Here is a 24,588-nt window from a genome sequence, read left to right on the forward strand (position 1 = left end):
GGTCAGCTCTTTGCTAGTGACTCTCTAGACATTCCCTTCTGCCTGAAATTCTTAGATGCTTTTAGATCTTCCATCTTTGCACCTGCCCTGAGTTATAGTCAAAGCAAACCATCTTTTGTTATGAAACCTTCTTTTATTCCGAACCCTTCCTCAATCTGTAGAAACAAATCCCATTACCTTAAAGATAGAGGTTCTTTTCTTTTTTTTTTCTTTTGGCCACTATACATTCTGGTTTTCAGCTATCCGATCACAATTGAAAAATTAGATCTGAGCTATTGGTACAGAAGAGATCCTCCTTGGCTTCTGTTAAAAGGAATATTTTTAAGTTCCTTTGAATTTTCACATTTCCTAAAATATTTCTGCTACTTTGCCTGTTTGGCTATCATAAAAGTAAAGAGTTAGGTTTTTTCTCTTCTCTCCCCCAGAGAAGAGTGATATCCTTGTTTGTAACTCAGAACGTTAGCAAACTCTCATTTCTCTGAAGCCAAAAATCCCGCAGATAGCCACTCCCTTCTCCAAGGTTCCAGTTTGGGTCTTATTTGGCTAAGAGGAATCCTTCCTTTCTTTCTCTCACAAGTAGAAAACTGTTGGTTATCTTTGGCTTATAAGTTAGTGACAGAAAAGGAATTAATATTAATTGAGCACATACTCTATACTGGGAGAATTTTCTGGGCTTTCTGCAAAAATTATCTCATGAATTTGTCACATGTAAATAGAAATATCTCTGTTTTACTTCAGAGAAACTGAGTAATTTGACCTAGCTCACAAGATGGGATTGGTCCAACTCTGCACTTTTCACTGGGTGTTTCATGGCAGAGAGACCACCAGCTGCTAGCTTTGTTTTATTCACTTATTCAACAGCTATTTATTGAGTACCTTTCCCTGCTCTAAGCTCTGGGATGCAAGACGTGAAATCTATCCTCAAAGATTTTGTTGCCCTAGACTAGGAACAGAGCTTAGAGATAGGTGATTTAAATATAGTATAGGGCTTCCCTGGTGGCGCAGTGGTTGAGAGTCCGCCTGCCGATGCAGGGGACACGGGTTCGTGCCCCGGTCCGGGAAGATCCCACATGCCGCGGAGCAGCTGGGCCCGTGAGCCATGGCCGCTGAGCCTGCGCGTCTGGAGCCTGTGCTCCGCAGTGGGAGAGGCCACAACAGTGAGAGGCCCGCGTACCGCCAAAAAAAAAAAAAAAAATGTATATATATATATAGTATAATAAGTGTAAAGCGTGCTCTATGGAGCCCACAAGGCTGTCTGAACCGGGGAGCCCGTGGCTTGAGGCAGGGACTTTCCATAGGATGTGAGGCCTAAGAAAGAAGCTACCTGGACAGAACGGCGGAGGCTTGAGTGGTGAAATACTGGGGCCAGAGAGAAAGGAAGGCGTTCCAGACAGAGGGAGGGACCCAGAAGTAAAAGTTAATGGGCTCGTAGTTCTGAACGTGCAGAGTACCTCATGTGGGAAGGATAATGGCATTGTGACAGATGAACCTAGAGAGGTAGGCAAGAGAAGTCAAGTATTTTTACAAGCCCCGGTCTTTAAACTGAAAGTCAAATCTGTCCTGGAGAGGGGTTTTGTGTAGCCTAAACTGTGTGTAATTTAAATGGCTCTTTTGGAGGGGGCAAGACTCTCCGTCCAGTTGATGTCAGCCCAAGCCAGTGTCTCCTTTGTAGTTTTGAGTGGAAACGTCTTTACTGGAAGTCGGTTGTATCACAGATAGGTCAGGGGGTAGAATAAGGTTACTGATTATGATTTGGGGAGTTACTTTTAGGTCATTGGAAGAAATTATTAAAAATGATTATCCTTGTATCATTAAATGATAGAACATAGTGAGCACATTTTTATTCGTTCATATTGATACGTGTTCTGCGTTTGTGTGAGTATAAAGCTGGTATTCAGAAATTGAATTTATTCCACATTTCTTGGACCTTGCTTGCGTCATCCAGGCCCCCACAGCGCCATCTTGCTGCAAGTCTCAGGCAGTGTTGGTAAAAACAGCAGATGGAGAAAGGCAGTTACAGCACCTCCTTTAAAAAATTATTTATGGCAGTATAGCTTTGGCTTACTTAGATATGAGCTAAATAAAATTAGCAGGAGCAAAATCAGGAGAAGCATCTCTAGTTAAACAATAACAAGTAATGTATATGTGTGTATGTATGTATGTGTGTGTGTGTGTGTGTGTGTGTGTTGTGTCATGTGCATAAACCTTTTAATCGGTTTTAGAAATGGACCTAAGTCCATGCCTATCCTTTCCCTATGAGAAATTTTTAACGATGTCCACTGAAAACCTCTCCTTTTTTGTTGGAGTGTCTAGGTTTTTATACTGTGAGTCAATAAAAATACTAACCCAGAATTTCATGCTTCTTGTCACTTCTTTGGACTGCATGGCTATATTTTAGACAACCTTGCAGAGTTATCCCCTGTTATCATTCCTTGGCCTGTACCATGACCCCAACAATGCTGGCATGACTGAAAAAGAGAAGGCCATAGCATGAAATCTAATAGTGCTATAGACCATTTGATATTTTTCGTTGCTTGTGTGTTTGAAATGGCAACATTTATTGTATCATTTACTGCTGAATCATCGGTAGCAATAGTATCTGGGTTAAATTTTAGAAAACAAGGGTACTTTACCTAATTTTGAAAGTAATGGAAACATTTTAGAGTATTTCCTTCTAGTCTTTTCTCCTTCCATCTCATTAACTCAGTTACTTTAGTTAGTGTCTTAAAAGAATATGATAATATACACTGTTGTTTTGAGCACCTCCTCCCCCCAGCAATTCTTAGTCATTCTGGTTGATAAATATTGGTTCTTTCCAACTCGCAAATGCTTAGCATACAATTGCCTAGTTCGAGTCTGAATCTTTTCTAGGCTGTAGAATTTGGTAGTGTAGTTCCCCAGAGTCACACTGTATCAGTTGCCTATATTTGGCTAGGTTGAGTCATGTCACCAAATATAGTCTATGCCTTTTGCATGATGTATGCCAGGCTTCTGGCTCCAAATGCCACAGCTGGCCTCCAGAGATGACTGCTTTTCCTGTCAATTGCGTCCCTTAAGGTTAGGACTGCTGAGCTGGCAGTATTTCTTTGCATTTATAACACAATCAATACCAAGAGCCTCCAAAGATTGAATTTTATCCACTAAATAGGTTTACTTGCCTGAAATCCTAATGCCTTCCTTCTCCCTTGAGGAATTCAATTCTAGATGTGCCCAAACCTGAGGTATGTTTATAGATAGATGAGTTATCAAAGAAACCAATGAAACAAAACCCACCAACACTGGGTTATATTCATATTTAGATATCGCAGGGATTTTTATTTTACTTCACTTTATTCATTTGTGAAGTGCTGGTGTTTTAAGTTCAGTGGAATGAACTAATTAAATGCTTACCTAGTGCCCAAACAGGAAACTCGAGGTACCTACGTTTTAAAAAAAAAAAAAAGCTCTTGGGAGTTCCCTGGTGGCCTAGTGGTTAGGATTCTGGGCTTTCACTGCCGTGGCCCAACTTCAGTCCCTGGTTGGGGAACTGAAATCCCACAAGCTGTGTTCTATCAGGGGAAAAAAAAAAAAAGCTCTAGTTCCTAAAGGGGGCTATTACTTAAAAGAGATAAGAAAGTTAGCCAGTAGCTGAAATGATTACGTGAGAAGGTTGGCTGTTGCAATATAGATAGAAATAAAATCTGGTGAGTTAATATAACAAGGGGTTTCCTTTTTGGGAAAGGCGCCCTGGAAAAAAATTTGAAAAACAAACAAGCAAACAAAAAAAGATTTGAAAATATCCTCCATTGGAAACAAAGAAAGAGGGCCACTGTCTCAGAGGGAGGGAGGGGATTGTCAGTAATCTAGCCATGGAATAGAAAATGCAAAAATGCCGGTGAAAATTAGCATCCGTAGAGCAGAGAGAATATTAGAGCAGAAATAAAAGGGGTACAGGGAGAAGGTGAAAGGCTTGTAGAAGACAAGGCACTTGTCCCATGGCACTTATAATGGGAGCTTTCAGAGAATTTCCAGAAAGGAAGTGATATATATTCTCCATAATAGATGTCATGAGTGGATGACTCTAGATATTTTAATTACAGAAGAAATTTATAGAAGGAAAGGGCAGGTAGGATAGGGAAGCATTATGAAAGTTTTTTTCAAAGGTTTCTTAATGTCACTGCTAATATTTTAAAATTGAAGTAGAAGGCATTGCTGCTGGTTTAACAAAATATTACAGGTATCTTTACTACTCAGAGGCCAGAACTAATTCCAGCCTGACAGGACTCATGAGAACAGGTCAAAAAATAAAAACAAGTATCACTTTGAGAGTTAAACTGTGAATTTTGCCACTGATTCTTCAGTGCTCTATTGTCTTAGCTGAAGGTTAGAACTACTGCATTTAGAAGTCTAAGGATCAGAAAAAGTCTCAAACGTTACCTACCTTGGGGGTGGAGGGTGGCATCTCTTTAGGAGGTGTGTGTTGAGGCAGACTCTGAGAGAACTGAGTTAAGGGATATTTTTGTGCCTGTCAAGTTGAAATATTCTTATCTCTCTCTCCGTAAAAGGTACCCCAAAGGTGAGTTTCTGATAAGGTGGAACTTGATTTGTTAAACTGGGCCAGCTAGTTTGGGAATTTGTTTTTTGGATCCTCATCGTTAATTATCCTTCCTTAGTATCAAGTAAGAAGCATTATAGTTCATATGGAACAGCCCTGGTTTCAGTTGGAGTGTTAGAGTATCTTCAATTAGATACCCAATTAGAGTATCTTCTTAGAAATAGCAAAACATTTTCTTAACTTCAGTTAATATTGTTAAATATTTTTGTTTCTGTGTTGACTTATATCATCTTTTTAAAACATGTTTTATGATAAATAAAAATGGTATGAGTGATAGCTGTTAATTCATTTACCAGCGGGTTTTACAGCTACAAAATTAATGCAAATGTTCCATCATGGAAAATCAGCTGCTACTTTGAGTCAAGTGATTCAGAAACAGCACTCCCTCCCTCCCTCCCTCCCAAGTTTTTAACAGTTAAGGTCATGTTCTTGTTCCAGCATCTCAAGTCTATGCTTTTTTAAAGATAATACTTGTGACAGGTCATATGATCTGGGCTTGTAGTTAAAGCAGTTCAGCTGGAATTCACTGGATTTGGATACTTGACTGTGTGCATATGAGCATTAAATAATGAAGCCAATTTTTAGGAAGAAATTGAAATATCAAAATTAATTTTCACCTCCTCCTTGCCCATCTTCATCCCTACCTCTCTTCCCTAAATAGGAACATGCTGAAATTTTAAGTGGAGCAATTAACAACTTAATTTTTTAAATCCTTGTATTTGGTGTTAAATGGTAGAAAAATTAAGTTCAGATTTTGTTTCACATGAGACTCCAAGGTTTGCACGTGGATTAATTAAAGCTGTTAGCCACAGAGAACAGTTTTCTCTCTTCATGGCATAAGTTTATTTCTGTGGAGACTATTTCAAAGAAGTAGGATTTTGAGAGACTGAAGGATAGTTGTGGTCTAAAGTTCCTTTTTGAAGAGTTGTAAATGTGTGGCTGGTGGACTGATAGGACCACGTATTAGACCTGGCTCCCGCAGTGTTCTCTGGAACTAGGTGGAGTCTTCCTGGCATCTTGAAAGGCTTGCCCCAGCCTCCAGGCCTGGGAGAGCCTCTGCTTACCCACCTTTTCATTGTCTTAGAGAGTCTGTTGTGGTTCTGTGGAGTCAGAGTTTAGACTGCTGGTTTCCTAATTGGAATGTTTGTAATTCTGAGTCAATTTTAAATTCTCACACTGCTTCTGATGTATAGAGTGCTAGACAGTGGTGGGTAATTAACAGTGAAGCTCCCCTATCCATTCCTTAGATGAATAAGACTTGAGGGTTCTCCACCATTCTTATGAAGGGCATGGGGAATATGGAGACATGAAAATGTTGTCATAGTGAGTTTTGTAACTTATAGCATAGAACTAGTTACATGATGTGTAGTCTAGCTACCTCAACTTGCATGTAGAAACTCTTGCAAAACAGAAATGCATTCCCCCCCGCCTTTATTTGTGGCTACCAATTTGGAAGGTAGAGCATCCTCCCAAAATTTTAGACTTTCACAAACCCTTTTCTGGAGGGTATCTTGGGTGCCCATTTTAGGTTCAAAATTCGAAGGAAATTAACCCAGCATTTGCTGAATGCTATTGTGCCTCTGGGCATTGTGCTGTGTACTTTGATATTTTCTTCATGTGTAAGTACAATGAAATGTGCCTCTTTACCTTCTGTACTTACTCCCCGAAATTTGAATTTAAACCCATTAGTGTGTCTGTACATGTAGGCATAAGACTGGCACTTTTGTTACAAATTATATAAAAAAATGCTACTGCTAACTACATACTTCTAAAAAGCTATGAAAAACTACACATGAAAGAAAAATTGCAAATTTATGGGGAAAAATATGAAGATTGTTATTATGAGTTGGTATTAGAACATAATGGTATAAAAATTTCCTTTGGATGGGGATTTGGAAATTAGAATAACCGAATAGTTAAATATAAGGGGTATTTTATTTTCCCACTTTGAAACTTTCCCTTTTTGAGTGTTTGTGAATATGCTGTTTGATATGTCAACTGACTGTGTGTTTATTAGCACAGCTAAGTTTTATCTCATAATACGGCTTTTTAAATACCTATTAAACAATTAATTCAGCTTTGTTGTTGAATACATTTAAACCATCTATGAAAAAAAATAAATTTAGTAACGGCCTTCTTTTACCCTCAGGTCGTCTAAACTATTCATATCCAGGATCCGATAGCTCTCTGCTTATTAATGGTAAGTGATAATTGATTCACCTTAGTGAAGTTCAAAGAACTGTAACAAGTTAGTACTGGGTAGAAAATACAGTAGTTAAGCCTCAGCAGGTGGAGAAATGACATTAGTTTGCTCTGTAATGAATATGCAAGTTGCTATTAATCTATCACCTATTTTATGGATAATTATTATTCCTCCAAATTAGAGCAGGAACTTTTTTTAAACTTTGAGAGCCAGCTAATTTGCTGTCTTGAAACTGGTGACAATGAGAATAAATGAGACTCCCATAATGACACATAAAGAATGGCTTAATCCAATGTTAGCTTCTGTAGAGTGACCTTTGAAATGTCAACATAAAAACCATTTCCATGTAGTTGGAAAAGTGTTCCAGGAGAAAGGGGAGGTAATCAGAGATCGAAAGTCAGACAAAACAGCCTGAGACCACAGGGCTTGACACTGCAAAGGACAAGGTCATTCACTGTTTGCTGTCTAATGACAACAAGAAGAATGAAGTTTTATTAGCCTTTGCAGTGCCTTCGGTAAATTCTCCTTGCCTATTCTAAATATTACCACTGCGCTGTTGAGTTCTCTTTTTATGTGCATATTCTGAAGCAAACTAAATTTCACACGGAAGGAGGGGCCATCTACTCACAGAAGGAACTAAAGAATTAAAAATTGTCTTTTTTGTAGTACTATAGTTTAAAATAATTGGGTGGAATATAGAAGTCTTGTTTACTTCTTTTCCACTCTTTTACTGTTGAATATGGATTTCAAATTTGTGTGTTCTTAATGCCTTCCATTTGCCAAAACTCATTTTCAGTCCCACCACTTCTGTGAATTACTCTTGACCAAATAACTATATTCTGCTCATTCCCCAAACAAAGCAAAACCAAAAAATCCTACTCCTTGTCCATGCTATAGTATGAATGCGGAATTAACAATTGCTTTTATGACTGGATTTCTTTTTGCTTAGTGTTTAAAATCAGTGTTCTGTAGAATGTAAGATTGTTGAGCCAAGAAATGTTAGAAGGAGATTTGATTTATGAGAGTTGCTGGGTGCATTAGATCCTCTGGAGACTATATGGTTTGTAAAAACCTCACTTGTTCATTAGTCTTTAGTCTTTTCGTGCTACATTTGCCAGAAATAATGCCAAAATATAATATCTCAGTGTAAATGTGTGTAGACCGAAAACCAAACACAGTGGTGACAGTGGCATCAGGATAAGGGGGGTAATATAAGGCTTGCCATTGTAGCATGGTTTCATCTTTTCCTGTGGAACGAGTTCCAGAGTCAAGTGCTGGAAATCGCAGGGAACCAAGATTTGAGATACTGTTGTGTGATCTTAGGCAAAGTGATCAACTCTTTGTTGTCCCAATTGCTTCATGAAGTCGCTAAATTAGATCAGTTGCCCCTGGGGTCATCTTTGTTGAGATGAGAAAAAGAAACACTCTCTAGTGGGTTTCCCTTAAAGCCCAATTCACTTAATATTTTTTGAGTCTTTTATGAGATTCTTTCCTTTTACCTTCCCTCCCCCCTGCCCCGTTAATATTCTTTCATTTAAGAATAGATTATGTTTTAACAACCCTTACTTGGCAAAGAAAAAAGAAAGGTAACTTTCCCCTCTGAATGTTTATGTTTTGAAGTTTTATTGGCCCATAGATTCTAGAAGGAGACTAGATGGTTTTTACTGTTGTAGACATGGAAATTTTGTTATAGAAGTATACTGACTGAGGTTAACATTACCTCAGACTGAAAGATAGGATGATAAAGAACAAAGAGATGTCAAAGAGGGGAAACTTGCTGGCTCCTCAGGCAAGACCCAGAATATGGGGTTATGGCTGCCATGCTCTCAGATCCAGTATTCAGCTTTGCAAGGTCCCGGAACTTGATTTTGTCAGATTTGATCAAGTGCTAGTTCTTAATAACAAGCCAACTAGGACCGGGTGCCAATTTATGCATTCATAATGAGGAGTACAACTTCTGGGTAGACCAGATGCTAGAATTTACTGATAGACCCATTCTTTGATAGCAAAGTGCAGGTTTTGGAAGACTGCTTAAAAATCTTGAAATTAAAGCAAGGTGGGGGTGGAGGGATGTTTAAAGTCCTTAGGCATTGCCCATTCTCTTCAGTCAAATTTATGAACCATCTTCTGTGGTGGATTGCTTCTATAGATAAATTGATCTCATTCATATGTTGATTCTTAGTAGCTTTGTTCTCAGTATAGCTCAGGTTTTGGGGATCCCCATATTGAAAATCTAGTATAATCCATTCATTATGTTTAATGAAGATAAACTTAAAAATCACAAATGCTACCTATTTCATAGGACTGTGGTGGAGATTTAAGTGCATGTGCAATCATTTAGCATAGCACCTGGCATGTAGTCAAATTAAATAATTAGAATGTCATTTTGGGGGGATTGGGAATATTAGTGCTAAAGATTTACAAGGGAAAAAAATACAAGACAAGGGATTATGATTGTCTATGAACGAACATGCTTTCTTTGTCTTATTAAGAGCGATAACCTGAAACTTTATTTACTTTTAAATACAGTCCCTTTGCATCTTACATCCATTCAGCTTTTTCTTAAAACTGAAAATAAAAGCCAGATATGTTATGTTGCTTTATATTCATTATTCAATTTTAAGACTTTAAGGAACCATCAGGAGCTGTTCTTTCCTGTCCACCTAAATAGTCTACTCAGGCTTTTAAAAACCTTTAGAAAGGTGATTATATAGCTATACTCTACTTTGCTTCAACTATAACTTTCAGAGCTTTTTCTTCCAAGCCTCTGTTGAGTTGAGAACCGTTTCTTGCTTTGTTTGAATAAAAATGTGAAAGACGGTTCTCACATCGACATTTGAATTTTGACATGATTTTTATTGTATAACTTGTTTTCAAATTTTCAAGCAATCACAAAGCGTTTTGGAAAGAAGTGGGGTTTAAATCCTAAATAAATAAAAAGAAAAAAAGATTCAGAGTAGTCAGTCTACTAGCTTCAGCAATTTATATTGGAATAATATTGGAATTTGCATGTACAAAGATAAAAAGAGCTTACTTATCCAGTGGATCAGATTCAGATTGCTTTCTTTTTTCCCCTTGGCTATGCTCAGTCATCAGTTTTCAGATTATGCAGTTACCCTCATATTACCACTCATAACTTTTAAAAGACACTGCCAGTATAATTCAACAAATAATAATTGCATGTTCTAGGGAATTATTATTGTTGTTATTAGTCATAGAGATATTTTTGAGGGGCATTCTTGGGGAAAATCCTTGGATTTTAAATGTATTAAAACAAAACAAAACAAAACAATTTTCTAGCTACTTTCTGGATATGGGATTAGTTTGCTAGGACTACTGTTAACAAGTACCACAGACTGAGTGGCTTAGACAGAAATTTATTTCCAGTCTTGGAGGCCGGAAGTCTGAGATCAAAGTGTCAACAAGGTTGATTTCTTCTGAGGCCTCTCTCCTTGGCTTGTAGGGTAGCTGTCTTTTCCTTGTCTTTACATGATTTTCCCCTGTGTGCAAGTCTGTGTCCTAATCTCTTGTAAGGACACCAGTCATTGGATCAGGGCCAACCCCGGTGACCTCATTTAACCTTAACCACCTCTTTAAAGGTCCTGTTTTAAATACAGTCACATTCTGAGGTTCTGGGGGTCAGGACTTCAGCATATGAATTTTGAGGAGGGAACACTATTCATCCTGTAACAGATGCCGTTTCCTAGTTAATCTTATACTTAGTAGGAAGATAGTTAGAATATCCATTTTATGTTATGATAAGCAAGCCTGAAACTTACTCAGTTTCTCAGCCAAGTCCGAAAGGAGTGCTAAGCATAGGCCAGACTCACCTTATATTCCTCTGGTGTGTCTTGGTTTAGCTCTGAGATAGATATCAGATTAAATGATTAATATTCTTTTTACCCAACTTGAAGCTTTATTTTATCCAAGAAAACTAATATTTAACCACCACTACCTCTGTATAAAAGTGCTCGTGCGTGGTGCTTTTTTCCCTAACCTCCCGTTTCACTGCTTTAGCCCTTAGGATTAGCTGCTTCAAAAATGAACCTTGTGGCGGGGAAAGTTATAGAACAGCAAAATATTGGGTTGGCCAAAAAGTTCATTCAGTCAGTGAACACGTTGTTCAATAAAGTTCTTCGTGAAAATGAAAAATGCGTCTTTCATTTTTACTTAAAACTGAATGAACTTTTTGGCCAATCCAGTAAATTAGTTTCGAACAGGTGCATGTATGTATGTATTTCCTAGCCTCTGTGGTTGTCTCTCCCTTAGAAGCATCAGCTAAAACGTTTGCTCCTCCCAGAAGAGAAGATTAGTAAGAGATCTTTTAAAGGTTAGCATAGAACAACACCTCTTAATTATAGTTCTTTGGAAGGAAAGGGAGAAGATTTTTGCTTAAAGGGGACGGAGGCGGGGCAGAAATCTATGAAAAGGGAGGGGAAAATTTACCCAGGAGAAATGTAGATTATAGTCACTTGCTGAAAATGTATATTGTATGGTTCTAGTTGCTACAGTAAGGAGCATGTTGAGAGATCCCTTCTTGAAAAAGACAATATGAAAGCAGACTATAAACTCTAAAGTGCTCTACAGTTGTTAGCCTTGGAATAGTAATGGAAAGCTGAAAGTAACTGTTGAACACCAATCTAAGAATTTATACATATGAGTTTACTTTTGAGGAAGAAAATTATTTACTGAGCGTCTGTCTGACTGACCATCATATATACATGTGGTATCTTTTATGATTCTCTCTTCATTTCTCCATTTTTATAAATAAGAAACTGAGGATTAGGGATATACAGAAACTAGAATTACATTCACACTCTGCCCTTCTGTAAGATAGCTCTTTATAAATAATCCTCTCGTATCTTTATTATACCTTATCAACATTCTTTGAATATTGTTAATGCCAGCAGGCTAGTATAAACAGAAGCCAGTGTGACATAGGAAATTCTCTTAAGCATACATCTAAAGTAATGTTGTGACAATGAGCCCGTTAATAAATTAGGAGGTGATTTATAAAATCCTTTAAAATGATTCTTCGCATCTCTGTTGAATTGTATGCTTTGGTCTTTGTGATGATTTTCTGCTTTTGGGTTCTACCACCTTTATTCTTTTGTTAACAAATCAACTCCTTTTAGCTTCCAGGCTTTGATTTATATCTTTTTAACTGACTTACTAATTTGATTCCCCCACATACTTTTTTTTTTTTTGGTGCTACTGGAAAAGTCAGTTATTTGATAACATCTTTTAATCTGAGCCCTCTCCCCTTGTTTTTCCAAGTAGCATTGCTATCTGCCTTCTCAACATGGGGGCAGTGAGAGGTAGATGGAGAGGCTGAGGTAGGCCAGAGGTAGTGTGAATAGGATCAATCTTTCATTGCCCACTAAAAGCTAGTCATAAAGTCCTGTTATTTACAGAGTTGATTAGATGCCCTCGTGTAGGAAAGGATGCTTTTCTTTAATATATCATTTGTTTGTTTTTAATGTAAGTACCAAGAAGAAAACCCAAAAGGGTCCATTAGCAAATATAGTAATATAGTGTACACAGTAGTAATAAATTTAAATGGTGCAGAAAAGGATAAAACAAGAAGTGGAATCATTCCTTCTTTCCCCATCCCAGTCCGTATCCTCAAAGGTTCTTGTGGTTGTTTCTAGAAAAAACATTTGTGTACATTCCCACATATCTGTTTATATTTCCTTTATTTTTAAGTTAACGTAATAAGAATCATACAATACACACTTAGGCACCTCATGCAAACTACATTTTAGAGAGCTTTAATATGAACACATGAATATGTGCCGTATTTTTTAAATGGCTGCACTTTTTGTTATGAACATATCACTATTATGGATAATTTGTTCCTTTTGTGCCTAACAAATGTTATAACATGAGAAAAAGATACTTTTAAAGAGATAAATAAATGATATTTTCATTTTTATAATGAAATATATATATAATGTGTATTGAAAAAGACCCGGTAAGTCTTTCTGTACCTTTTTGCAAGTCTAGAATGCCAGACTACTGAAATTTTACTAGAGGGAATTTACTGATGAATATAGGGCATTTTTAAGCAATCTTGTAAAGACACTTTGGAAATAAAGTATTTATCATAGATCTAATAACAACATGCATCCAGAAGTTATAAAAATTTATAGCCATAATGTTTCCAGCCCATTAAAAAAATTCTTGAATCATTTTAATACTGAACATTAAATTATATACATCAAAACTAAATAATAAATATAAAAGATAAACATATAAATAGTATTAATCTTAACTCTGATGGGAACTAGAAGATTTTTATTTAATAATAGTATGCATTTTTGAAAACTTTTAACAGTGTATATACTCTTTGGTAATTCACGGAAAATTCTAAGCAGGGTTTATTTTAGCTGATTTAGCCAGAAGTTTTTCAAAATATAGATTTCTTTAAACATATTTAAAGTGATCTTTTTTTTAACTGCCGCTTCCTCCAGTATTTGAAAAACATCAAATAATGTGCAACACTTGCAATCATAAGATTGGAAATCTGACATTTTCCTCAGGAAAGTGGTGAAGCTCTGTGTTATAAGTATTTCATCATAATATGTTTCACCAAGTATAATTTGAAATAGGTGAGAGAATTGTGCTTAAGTACCGCTTTTGTACATAGATGAAGTGGTACCACTTACCATTCATTCTGTTAATGTCTGGGTTCTGGTTACATAGGTGTGTTCATGGTATGGAAAGTTCATTGAACTGTACACTTACGATTTGTCAACTTTCCTGTATATATGTCATATGTCAAAATCTACATTAAAATAATGTATAGCATTATAATAAGTGGAAATAAAAAATTTAAACATTCTCATTTTCTGTGCTCCAGAATGTCATTGTTTTTATTTTTTGGTAATACTTTATATTAATTTGCCTATTTGATTAGGCAGTTTTTGTAGCTATAAGCATTGTACACCTGTAACCTGTTTTCCCTAAATGTGGGAAAATGTTTCTAAATATAGTTTTTAGAATCTAATCGTGGAATTTAATCATGAATTCTTTTATATTAAGCAGCTTAATTTTGTGGTACAGAATCAAAGTTTGAAAGTACACGTTTGAAGACTTGGAGAGTATTTGATTTTTGCTTTTGATCTATATAGCCTTTACTGTTCCTGAAACTCTACTTATTTTTGAAATAGCGGAAGCTATGAGATTTTTTAATGTTAATTTTGTAGCTTTTAAAAGCCCACTCTTTTCAAATATCTGTTTTCTCAGAAATCCAAGAAGCATCAATCAACTTTTTAAGATTGACAGAACCAAGATATTCAAATAATTAATTTCCCCAAACTCCCTTGTCTTTGAAGCAGTTGTATGAATAGAATATTCTTAAACAACTACTTCTATGATATTTTTGTCTTTCTAACCTCTGTCAGGTTCACTAAGTGAGAAAATACATCCACTGCCACCCGAAATTTAAGAACTACTAAAGTGAAAATCTAACAGCTGAGGGAGATTTTACTGGTTTTAATCCATTTGCCTAAGTACTTTGGTGAAATTCAATGTTATCTAGTAATGATAGAAATTATTTTGGTATGAGACATAATTTCATTTTGGAAAATAGGTACATGGTACTTCTAAGTTATAACTCAGTTATAACTGAGCTGTACTTACTTAGCATTTATCGAGAGGGCTAAGAATGAAAACCCTGACCAGTTAGTGTAGTGATCTCTTAAAATGTGCTATAATTTCTAACTGGAAAACCTATCCCAGCTTCCTGTTTAAACTTCCTTTCCAGTCAAGAGACCTCACTTGTTGTGTATGCTGCTATTCTCGGCATCTTTCCTTGAGCATTACAGCACCCCTATTCATGCCACTGCCAGGTCTTGCAATGCCCTTTCTCTGTTTTCTCTTTAAGGTCCATCTCAGAGCCACACCCTCCCCTCTCTGTCTCTTTAATCAGAACGAGTTTCTCCTCCTCCTCTGCTTCTGTTGCACCTAACACTTAACACGCCTATTGCTGTAATGGTTACATTACCGTTATTTGCTTATGTGGCCACCTGGCCTTTAAGTTCCATGTAGTCAGACCCATGTGCAATTCATCCATAGTGTTTAGCAAGATCAGGCATGCATTCAAGAAATGTTTGTTGAATAGAATTAGGGTATTTGGACAAACTGCACATACAAGTTCCAGTTTGTTTGAGGGAAGACATTTTCTCAGAAGTTTACTGATTTGAAATTTATACTGCCATTTTCTGAGTATTCAGGTATATACATATAATAATTATAAGTCTATATTATATTGTATTATACTATATTATATTCTTTTTCTTCTCTTCTTGGTTGGAACCTACTTTGTGATAAAATGCCATACTTTTTACTTTTCAACATTTGGGCCATGGTGGAAGATTTGATTAGGGACAAGAAGCTGGCTAAAAGGAAGTTTATAAATTTCCTAAAGACTTCATTTGTTATGAGTTTCTTTATTAGGGAATAATTGAGAAATAGTATAAAACTGCTGTTTATCCTGTAGTGGCGAAAAAGTCATGAATTAAATATTGAAATATCTACTGAATGGCTAGTTAGCAGGGAATTCTGGGAGAAATTAAGATCAATATGGTAGGAGTTGGTTTAGATCATGTTACATATCCCTTAGTTTCATACTAGTTTGGACCTTGGGTGACAGAGCAGAAAGCTTCCCTTAAAACAAGTAAGGCTCAATACACTTTTTACAGTGTCCTTGAACTTAAAAAAGAAGGAATGCATTAAATTGACCTCTCACCATCCAAATTCCATATTTTTTTTGAGATGCTTACCAGGAAATGAGGAATACAGCCAATTTTTTTCAGTTTCTAAAGCTGGTAGATGAAATCACAGTTGATTCTTTTGACAATGTTTGAAAGGTTGTTTTTTTGTTTTTTTGTTTTCTCATTTGACATGCAGCAAGGACATATGGGCGAAGGAGAGGTAACATTATTGTTTCTAACTTTTGAATGTATCAGTTGTATTTGGAGAGGACCCAAGTTTGCTCAATTTCTAACCCTTGTTGGGAAGCGGGTAGGGGGAATGAAACATAGCTGTGATCAATACATACTTTATATGTTATAGTTAACATAGACATTCTAATTTGAAGGAGTCAGAATGGTAGGATTTGGGTTTGAATTGAAATAATTTCAAACTCACCTTATTTATATCTGAAGATTTGTTTCCCTTTTTCCTTTGTGAAAGGAATTTCTTAGGAGTACAAAATTAAGAATCTTTTAAAAGGAAAATATAGTGTGACTGGTCCCAAAATACCTGATTATATTGGAGGTTCAGTTATGCTTGAATAGCTTAAATCTGCTTTCAAAAATTTTTATTTATTTGTCTATTTATTACTGAGCATAATACTGCATTTTGTTTAAAATGAGACTAACTAAATAGATGACTAATCCTATAAATTTCAAACATTGGGGGGTAAAGCTCTACACATTTTAGAGAATTTCAAAGAATCATTTCCTAGAGTGCCTGCCTGAATAAACTTTATTTTTTGCCTCCTGTACTATAGTTTTGCCTTTTTATAAGAAAGTAAGTTAGACAGTTAAATAACGTAGCTTTAAAATATAAGTGACTTTTGAAGATCCAGAAATAACCTCCAATTTTAGAGTCACTTTTTATCTTCATTATATAACTCTTTTGAACTGTGGTTTTATAGGGTAAATTCATAACAAATATACTGTCAATTGTGTTTAATAATGAAAGTTGAAAGGAAGACAAGTGTGGTGACAAAAGGATATTGGAATGTTTCAGTAAAAGAAGAGCACTTAAGATATATTTCTGCAGAATCCATTAACAAATTCCTTATGTAGTACCTAGAAGTAAATTGGCAGCCTGAAAAGTGACAAAACAGTGCTTGAGAGATTCTACAGTTCTTTGTAGCTCTTTGCTTTGCTTATGATTTATACGTTCATAGTTTACTGACAGGTAAGTATGGGAAGAATATTAACCACATTGGCATCTCTGGTCTTTTCTGTTTTTATATTCTGTATGATAGTATTTTCTAACAGCAAACGTAATGACTAGTTTTTAGAATTGGACACTACCTGTACCAGCTGATATTTACTCAACTAAAAGAAAATTTATCTTTAGCATGCCTAAAAATCTTAAATTCTGTAAGACTAGCCAACAAAATTGGATAACAGCATCAAGTGGATTTTGATGGCATGCCATTAGTTAAGGTAAACTGAGTGCTCACTTTGAAAATCACCTTGTTCATTTTAGGGACATTCTTAGAGGAAATTGGGCAGGCTATATTGTATGATGTTTTAAAGAAATTTAAGTGATCTAGCATCTGATGGTCAAATTTAATCCTTAGTGTACATGTGTAGGTTGCCAGTGGCCGTGGGGCCCTGCCAAGGTGGTGCAGTCTGCTGCCAACTGCTTTCAAAAGAGTGCTGTCTCCTATTGTACTTACACCTCACTCAAGTTTCCAGATCCCAGTGGGATGGTTGAGCAGCCCTCTGTTGAGCCGTGTACTTTCTCCCTGACTCAATTGGGACCTTAAGGTGATGGAAATTCAAGAGCATGTCTAAGTGATTTGTTGTTCAGTGAGAAAAATAAAAGCAGCAGTTTTATTGGATCTGCTGTTTTCCTTGTTTCTTGTGTAAGATAATCAGTGGCAAGGAACATTTTCTGTTAGCTTTTTTTTTCCTGCTTTCTGTTCCAGGTCAGTCTTCACTGTTTCCAATGGAAGATGGATTCTTGGATGATGGCCGTGGGGATCAACCTCTTCATAGTGGCCTGGGTTCACCTCACTGCTTCACTCACCAGAATGGAGAAAGAGTAGAACGATATTCTCGCAAGGTGTTTGTGGGCGGATTACCTCCTGACATCGATGAAGGTATATTTAGAAAGAGCCGTTTATAGCATGGTGCCCAGACTGTGGCACATAGTAGGTAATGCATAGGAAATGGTTGCTGTTATTATAATAACAGTCTTATCTGGCTCCAGGTGTTCAGTTGTGATTGCATTGTTCTCTTGTCCTGTCTTCCTAACACAACACGTAAGGTTAGTTCACGGAAGGAAAGGGAGCAGGACTTTGGGAACCCGCTGAAGCAAGTGGCTGGACTAAATCAAAAAGAGCAAACATCACTGGGAAAACCTCTCAAGGATTCTGCTGTGGGCAAACACAGATGCTAACTGCATTTTTGTCTGTGTGTCCTTCCTTGGCCAAATTCAATTATTCATTTTCCTATTTTCTACCTTTTATGAGTGCTCTATAAATGTACAGTTAATTGTTTAAAATCTTAGAATAAGCCTGAACTTTTGAAAAATATAGCCTGGAGTCGTATCATTTTCTGAGTATTTTTTCACTTGTCAAATATTTACATGCTCTCTGAATGTTATGCACTGTTCTTAGGATTGTTTAAAGTCGTAAGTAAGATAGAAAGCCCCTGCTCGCATAGAGTTGACATTCTACCGGGGGAAGGGGGATAAAAAATGTGTGAAAATATTAGAGAATAAGTACTGAAAAGAAAACAGGTTGATGTGATGTAGTGAAGTCTCAGAAGGGAGACTTGTGAGATTAGGTGGTTAAAGAAATCCTCTTTGAGGACATGGTCTTTGAGCTGAGACCTGAATAAGGAGCCAGTCATGCAAAAAGACATAGAGGACTATTGTCCAGAAGTATTTTATTCACCTGTGGGTCTAAGTGACCCTGACAAAAGTCAAAGTAGCGACCATATAGCAACCATATATCCTTGCTTGCTCTTTGTTCCTAATCTATTTTGTCTTGGTTTCCTGAATGGAAATGGAAAGAAATGTTATGGAGGATAGAAGAGTTTTCTCTAAAAATCTATAAGGTCTAATAATGAGGTTTAATAACTTCCCATTTAGATTGAGGTTAAACTTACTGAGCCACTACATTTTCCTTAAGATGATCAGTCTTTTGGAAGATTGAAACAACAATGGCTTCAAAACAGCCAAAGATTGAAATAAACACAGGTTTTTTGTGTGTATGTGTGTCTATGATAAAATGTCCTGGAGGAAGCTGTGCTGAAATTTCAGGCCAGACTGGCTCAATCTCCGTTCTGTCGTCAGAAGGCATAGCTTCTGTTCAAAGTGTTCATCCTGGGTTGAACACCTCATCATGATGTTGTTCACTCCAGTAAGCTCCTGGGTGTGACCTTTTCTTTTCTCTAGCTGGAATCGTCACTTTCCTTAGCATTATGGATTCTAGGTTTTATGAGCCTTTAGAGGTCAAATCTTTAACACTCCTGAGCCCTGGATGGACTTCAATGAGGAAATTATGTGCTTATATACAGAAAGAGGAGACTGAATTTTATCTGACCTTGCTCGGGATAAGCTCCTTCTCTGGCTTAGTTAGTCTGTATCTTTTAGGAAAATTACTAAGCAATCTTAAATGTATCGTTCCTAAAATTCTTAGAGGCACAGGTAAATTTGACCAGTTTGGCAAAGGAGGTGGTTTAAACTGAGCAAAATTAATGGGAATTGTGTTAGTCATCTTACTTTATCCTCAAGACCATGTATGTTGATAAGTTGGTAGCAATTTAGGCAGGCAGCCCTTTCTATTAAAATGTGAAATACCTATTCATGAAGAATACTGTGTTCTGCAGAGTTGTGCACTAAGAATCACAGAGTTTATGGGGCAAAAGGGGCTAGAGGCAGATCACTTAGAACCTAATGAATTTTGTACCAGAAGCACTAACAAAAAGAGAATTAGTACCTTGGAAATAACTTGGACAGTTCAGGCAAGCAGCTCAGTATGGTTAGAGGCTGCCTCAAGGAATAATGAAAATGCACAAAACCAATAGAGCAGAAATGCTGGCTTGCTAGCTTGGAGGCAGTGCAGATGAAAGTGGACCTCTGAGCAGATGAGGAATGGAAACTCGCAGGAGATAAGAGCCCTGCAAGGTTGGGGGGACACCTCTCTGACCAGAGAGGCTTGGTTGCTGTGCTCATTTTTTATTTTCTTATAATAGAGCTGAGGGGGCTCGTACCTGCACATCACACAAGCTGGGGGCTTTTTCCTTTCCTGCTGAAGGTTATGGTTCTCCCACTATGCTAGCTCACCTTGCTTAGGAAAAGTCATTTGTGAACCCATATAATGTCTAGGTTACACTGACATCATTCCCCTATTTATCAGTCTCACACGAGCTAAATGGTACCATAGCAACAGGCATCATAGCTGTTCGAACAGACTACTGTTTCACAATCTGGAGGAGATGAGAACAGTTCTACCAGACTGAAATTTGAACGTGTTTCTCATCTCTCTTTTCTGTTCCTGCCCTACTCCCAGGTCTTATCTACATATGCTTACCTACTCTTTCTAGAAGTTTCCTGGAAATTTATTTTCCTATAGTCTACTCATTAGTTCTCCAAATATATAATATAGCATAACTGGTATCGTTTACATTAATAGGAAAATATGATCAAGTCTTCCTTGTCCATCCCATGTGCCCTTCCTTTACCTTCTTCATAAGGCTCAGAGATATTGGTGTCCAAGGAAGGTGGTTGGTGAGGGGGAAGAGGGTGCCAAGTGGAGGGCATGTGTAGGTACACACATGGAGGGGCCTGCTCGGAGGCCTCAGCAGCAGTGTGCATGGTGCCCAATAAATCAGGGCAATAAGGGCTAGGGTGCAGAGGTGGAAGGTAGAGGAGACAGCCAGGGCAGCTAGCTGAAAGATGGGTTACTTTGAGCAAGGAAGCCAACATATTGAGGATGATGAGAACTTAGTTTCTCATAGCGAGAAGGGAATTTACAAACATGGGGAGGGGGGAAGGCTAGAGAAAAACACGGGATGTTGGAGTGGACTTTGCAATTGCCAGTATGAACTCATTTTTATAAATGTACACAGATACAGAAACAGTTGTAAATGTATCTGTGTGTATATTCATATATTTCCTAGCTTGGTCCTCTGAGAAGAATTAGAAATAATAAATAACCACTAGCAATGACTATATGGAATACCCAAATCTCAGTTTCTGAATATCTTTTGTCACTGAAAGGAATGAGGATTTCTTGGGGTGTGGGGGGAGAGACGGCGAATTCTGAGGGTAGGGCAGAGAAAGAACAAGATGAAAGCGTGGAGTATCTTCTTGGGCCAGGAAGTATGGAAGCCCTTGAAGGATGATGGGGGGATAGGTCAAAAGGACATAGGAACCCCCACTGGCCAAATCAGGGACAATTTTGAAGACAGATTGAACATCAAAATAAATGAGGAGAGAATCAGATTACAACCCACTGAATAAAATAGGTCCATACTGGTATAAATAAATACATGACTAAATAAATGGGGGAGAAGGGAAAACTCTTCCTTATTGTATAATACTAACTAGTAAATGTAGAAGGATTGATAGAAATAGGTAATCAGCATTTGGCAGTAATCATTGTGGTAGTTGATATAGGTAGGAGTCTTCAGTGGATGCCAAGTCTAATGAGGGAACAGGATATTAATGGATAACACAATATTCCCCCACAAAATACTAATCAGATTCAAAGGGGAAAATGGTTTCTTTTTGGTGGAGAAATCAGGCAGGTATCAATTTGACTAGCTGAACAAGATTAACATACCTAGTGAAAGGACAGGATGACATAGCATCATTATGGTGGTTTTCCTGTTTGGAATGCATAGGTCATGAGGAAACAGTACCGACCCAGGTTGAGAGCCATCCTGCAGAATGAATGGTCTGTATATTTTAAAGCTACTAAGCATGTAAAAGACAGGAAAGAATGAGGAACTATTGTAAACTGAAAAAGACTGATGACCTGGGACATGACATCTAAATGTAGCATGGTTCTGGATAGGATTCTGGATCAGAAAGGAAAAAAGAGATATATTGTGATAGTTTAAAATTGGGATGGAGTCTGTGAATTGGGAGTGTTTTATCAATGTTGATTTCCTGATTGGAAGCAGCGTTGTTTGGTGGTACATAAGGGAGTGACCTTGCTTTGAGCAGGTACCAGTAGTTGTGTTTGGGGGTAATAGAGCGTCATGTCAGAAAAAGATGATAGATAGATAGATAGACAGACAGATAGATAGATTCATGCATAGATAGAAGGGGAAGAGGCGGAAGACAAACACACAAAATGTTAACAGTAAGGGGAATCCAGATGAAGGAGATGTGGGAGGTCTTGGTGTACTATTCTTGTAAATAGTAGATAGGAAACTTTTTTTCTAAACTATTCCCCAAAAATGAACATAAAAATACTTAAATCTACTTTTTTGGTTTGTTGTTCATTAGATGAGATCACAGCTAGTTTTCGTCGCTTTGGCCCTTTGATTGTGGATTGGCCTCATAAAGCAGAGAGCAAATCCTATTTTCCTCCTAAAGGTAATTTTCAATATTCAATATACATGCATAGTTTCTCCTTATGTTCTTTTCATAAATGTTTACCTTCACTGTACAATTTTTCATTGTTAAACTTACATTTTCCCAAATATGTCTTTAAAATTTGTATTTAGTATGTACTTTCAATTCAGATTTAATTTTACTCTAAAAGAGGTTTCAAGATAATACCAAACTGAACTTTATGTTGATATTATCAGATTTAGGGTGAGATTTAACTTTTAGGGGTTTCTGTTTGTTTTCATTTTTTTCTACACCTTTTCCCTTCCTTAGTTTTATGCTTCCTTTCCCTCGAAGAATTATTTTAAAAATAGGAAAAATATAAATCTTTCAAAAATTTTTTTATTAGGCTATGCATTCCTGCTATTTCAAGATGAAAGCTCTGTTCAGGCTCTCATTGATGCATGTATTGAAGAAGATGGAAAACTCTACCTTTGTGTATCAAGTCCCACTATCAAAGACAAGCCAGTAAGTGCAGTCTAGCATGAAAATAGCTTCTCATTTTTGCCTCTATTTGTTAGCTCTGAAAAACCCACAGACATCTTTATGTATCTGTTAATTGACATGTTTTAAGTAGAATCGAAATGAAAAAGTTTTGTTTTTGTCAGCTTCCTAGCATTGACATTCTGTATATTTGTGCACATTATTTTGACATTGAATTTTTGGTTAGTTAAAATATTGGTGAATCTTTCTATTAAAAGACTTCACCTGGAAATGCATTTGGTAAATATAAAGTAGCTGAATTTCCTCTGAATGACAGAACTCAAATCACAAATAGATCTTTCTCCTTCCTCTCTTTGATCAAGATTTTACCCAATACTATCCTTAACTTTTTGCATATGGTACTCGCCAGGTAAAATGAATTATGTATATACATAAATGTACATTGCATATTGTTTCTTTTTGAAGAAGTTTTTCTTTATTATAAAATTTAGTCTTTAGGAATAGTAGCAACTAGCCTGTTTCAACAAATCTGGCAAACCAACAATCTGGTATCGCTCAGCCAGTACCTAGTGATGGGGTCCAGTTCAGGATGGAGGCGCCAGTGGGCTCAGCTCAAACAGTGATTTGTGGAGCTCCTCTTAGTGTCTTAGGGTTGTCCCAGAATTCTTATGTGGCTAGACTCTATTTGACTTGCTTGTTCCCTGCCAGTCCCTAAATTTAGGTATTTAAATTTGGGACCTTCTGGCCTTGGGACTTAGTTTGGTGTACCTGTTGGGAATACCCCACTATCAACCCCTTAGCCTTTGGTGTGGGCATTGGTAACAGTTTATACACGCAAACAATTGAATTGAGGTACTTGATCTTTGGTTATTGTAATGGACACACTGAAGTGTTTTATCATAAAAAGCTTACTGCAGATATCATCAATATTTTTATTTTGAAATGCTTTTTGAAACAATGTAACAGATTTGTTAGTATCAGGAGTAGTTTGCATTTCCTGGACATAGGATTGGACACACAGTCCTAGTTCACATAGCACTGAATACTAATCAACATCCAATACCGTGCTAAATTTAAATTATATGGCTACTGGGGTGCTGCGTAGGAGAGGGGCCCAAATAAGCTGTAAAATAGTCAATTACAGATAATTAAGGGCATGTTAGTGTTAAGTGATTTGGGTTATAATAGGCAACTAAATTGAACTTTCCACCGTGGTTAGTCTACTCTTAAATGTGAAATGAAAGGTTGGAATATGCTACTTGTAAGTCTTTTCTAGTTTTCCAGTTTTATTGATTTGTAATGACATGGATTATTGCTTTTAAAAGTAAAATACTCTGCAATAATTTTAAACTTCCTTTCTCCATACATTGTCTGTGTTGAGAATGAGACATTCTGGTTTGCACACTCTCTAGGTACAGATTCGGCCTTGGAATCTCAGTGACAGTGACTTTGTGATGGATGGTTCACAGCCTCTTGACCCACGAAAAACTATATTTGTTGGTGGTGTTCCCCGACCATTGCGAGCTGGTATGATTAAACAAAGAAACAAACAAACAAACAAACCCTATTTATCCGTTAGCATAAGAAATATACAGATTTTTCAGGATAAATTCTCCATAAGCATTTGAGTTCATGTCTAGGAGTGAGAGTTCTGGAATCCAAGTAACTGGGCTTGAATTCATGTGCTCTGCTTCCAGTTAATAGCTGAGTAACCCTGCTCAAATTAATTTCTCTAATTCTCAATTTCCTCATCTGTCAAGTGGAGTTATAAGTATGTCCTTTATGGAGAGTTGTTTTGAGGATTAAATGAGATTGTGGATGCCTAGTGCTTAGCGCACGGTCTCGTAATGCTAATGCTCATCGCTCTCATCATCATCTGAGAGAAAAAAACCCTTCAGGGATGGGTTAGGTATCGAGATGTTTGCTGTTTGTTTTCCACGTCCCCATGTGCTCAACAGCTGCTTACTGAGCTCTGAAATACAGCAGGGTTCTTAGCAGTGCATTGTGTTTTCAGAGCAGTGCTTACAGA

General features: G+C 37.0%; 1 protein-coding gene across 4 annotated transcripts in view; it reads left to right on the forward strand.

Annotated features, from left to right (window-relative positions):
• Positions 1–24,588, forward strand: part of CPEB4 (cytoplasmic polyadenylation element binding protein 4) — a 64,323-nt gene that overhangs the window by 31,668 nt on the left and 8,067 nt on the right. Inside the window, exons 3-8 of one of the 4 annotated variants that reach the window (XM_030829899.2) lie at positions 6,744–6,794; positions 15,711–15,734; positions 17,473–17,646; positions 22,011–22,100; positions 22,465–22,583; positions 23,972–24,086. In XM_030829899.2, coding sequence (XP_030685759.1) covers positions 6,744–6,794; positions 15,711–15,734; positions 17,473–17,646; positions 22,011–22,100; positions 22,465–22,583; positions 23,972–24,086 — 573 coding nt within the window. The remainder of the gene's footprint in view (positions 1–6,743; positions 6,795–15,710; positions 15,735–17,472; positions 17,647–22,010; positions 22,101–22,464; positions 22,584–23,971; positions 24,087–24,588) is intronic. The other 3 variants (XM_030829900.2, XM_060296617.1, XM_030829901.2) reach the window with 3 other exon arrangements.

This window comes from Globicephala melas, chromosome 3 (genome assembly GCF_963455315.2).
Source record: "Globicephala melas chromosome 3, mGloMel1.2, whole genome shotgun sequence".
Taxonomy (NCBI): domain Eukaryota; kingdom Metazoa; phylum Chordata; class Mammalia; order Artiodactyla; family Delphinidae; genus Globicephala; species Globicephala melas.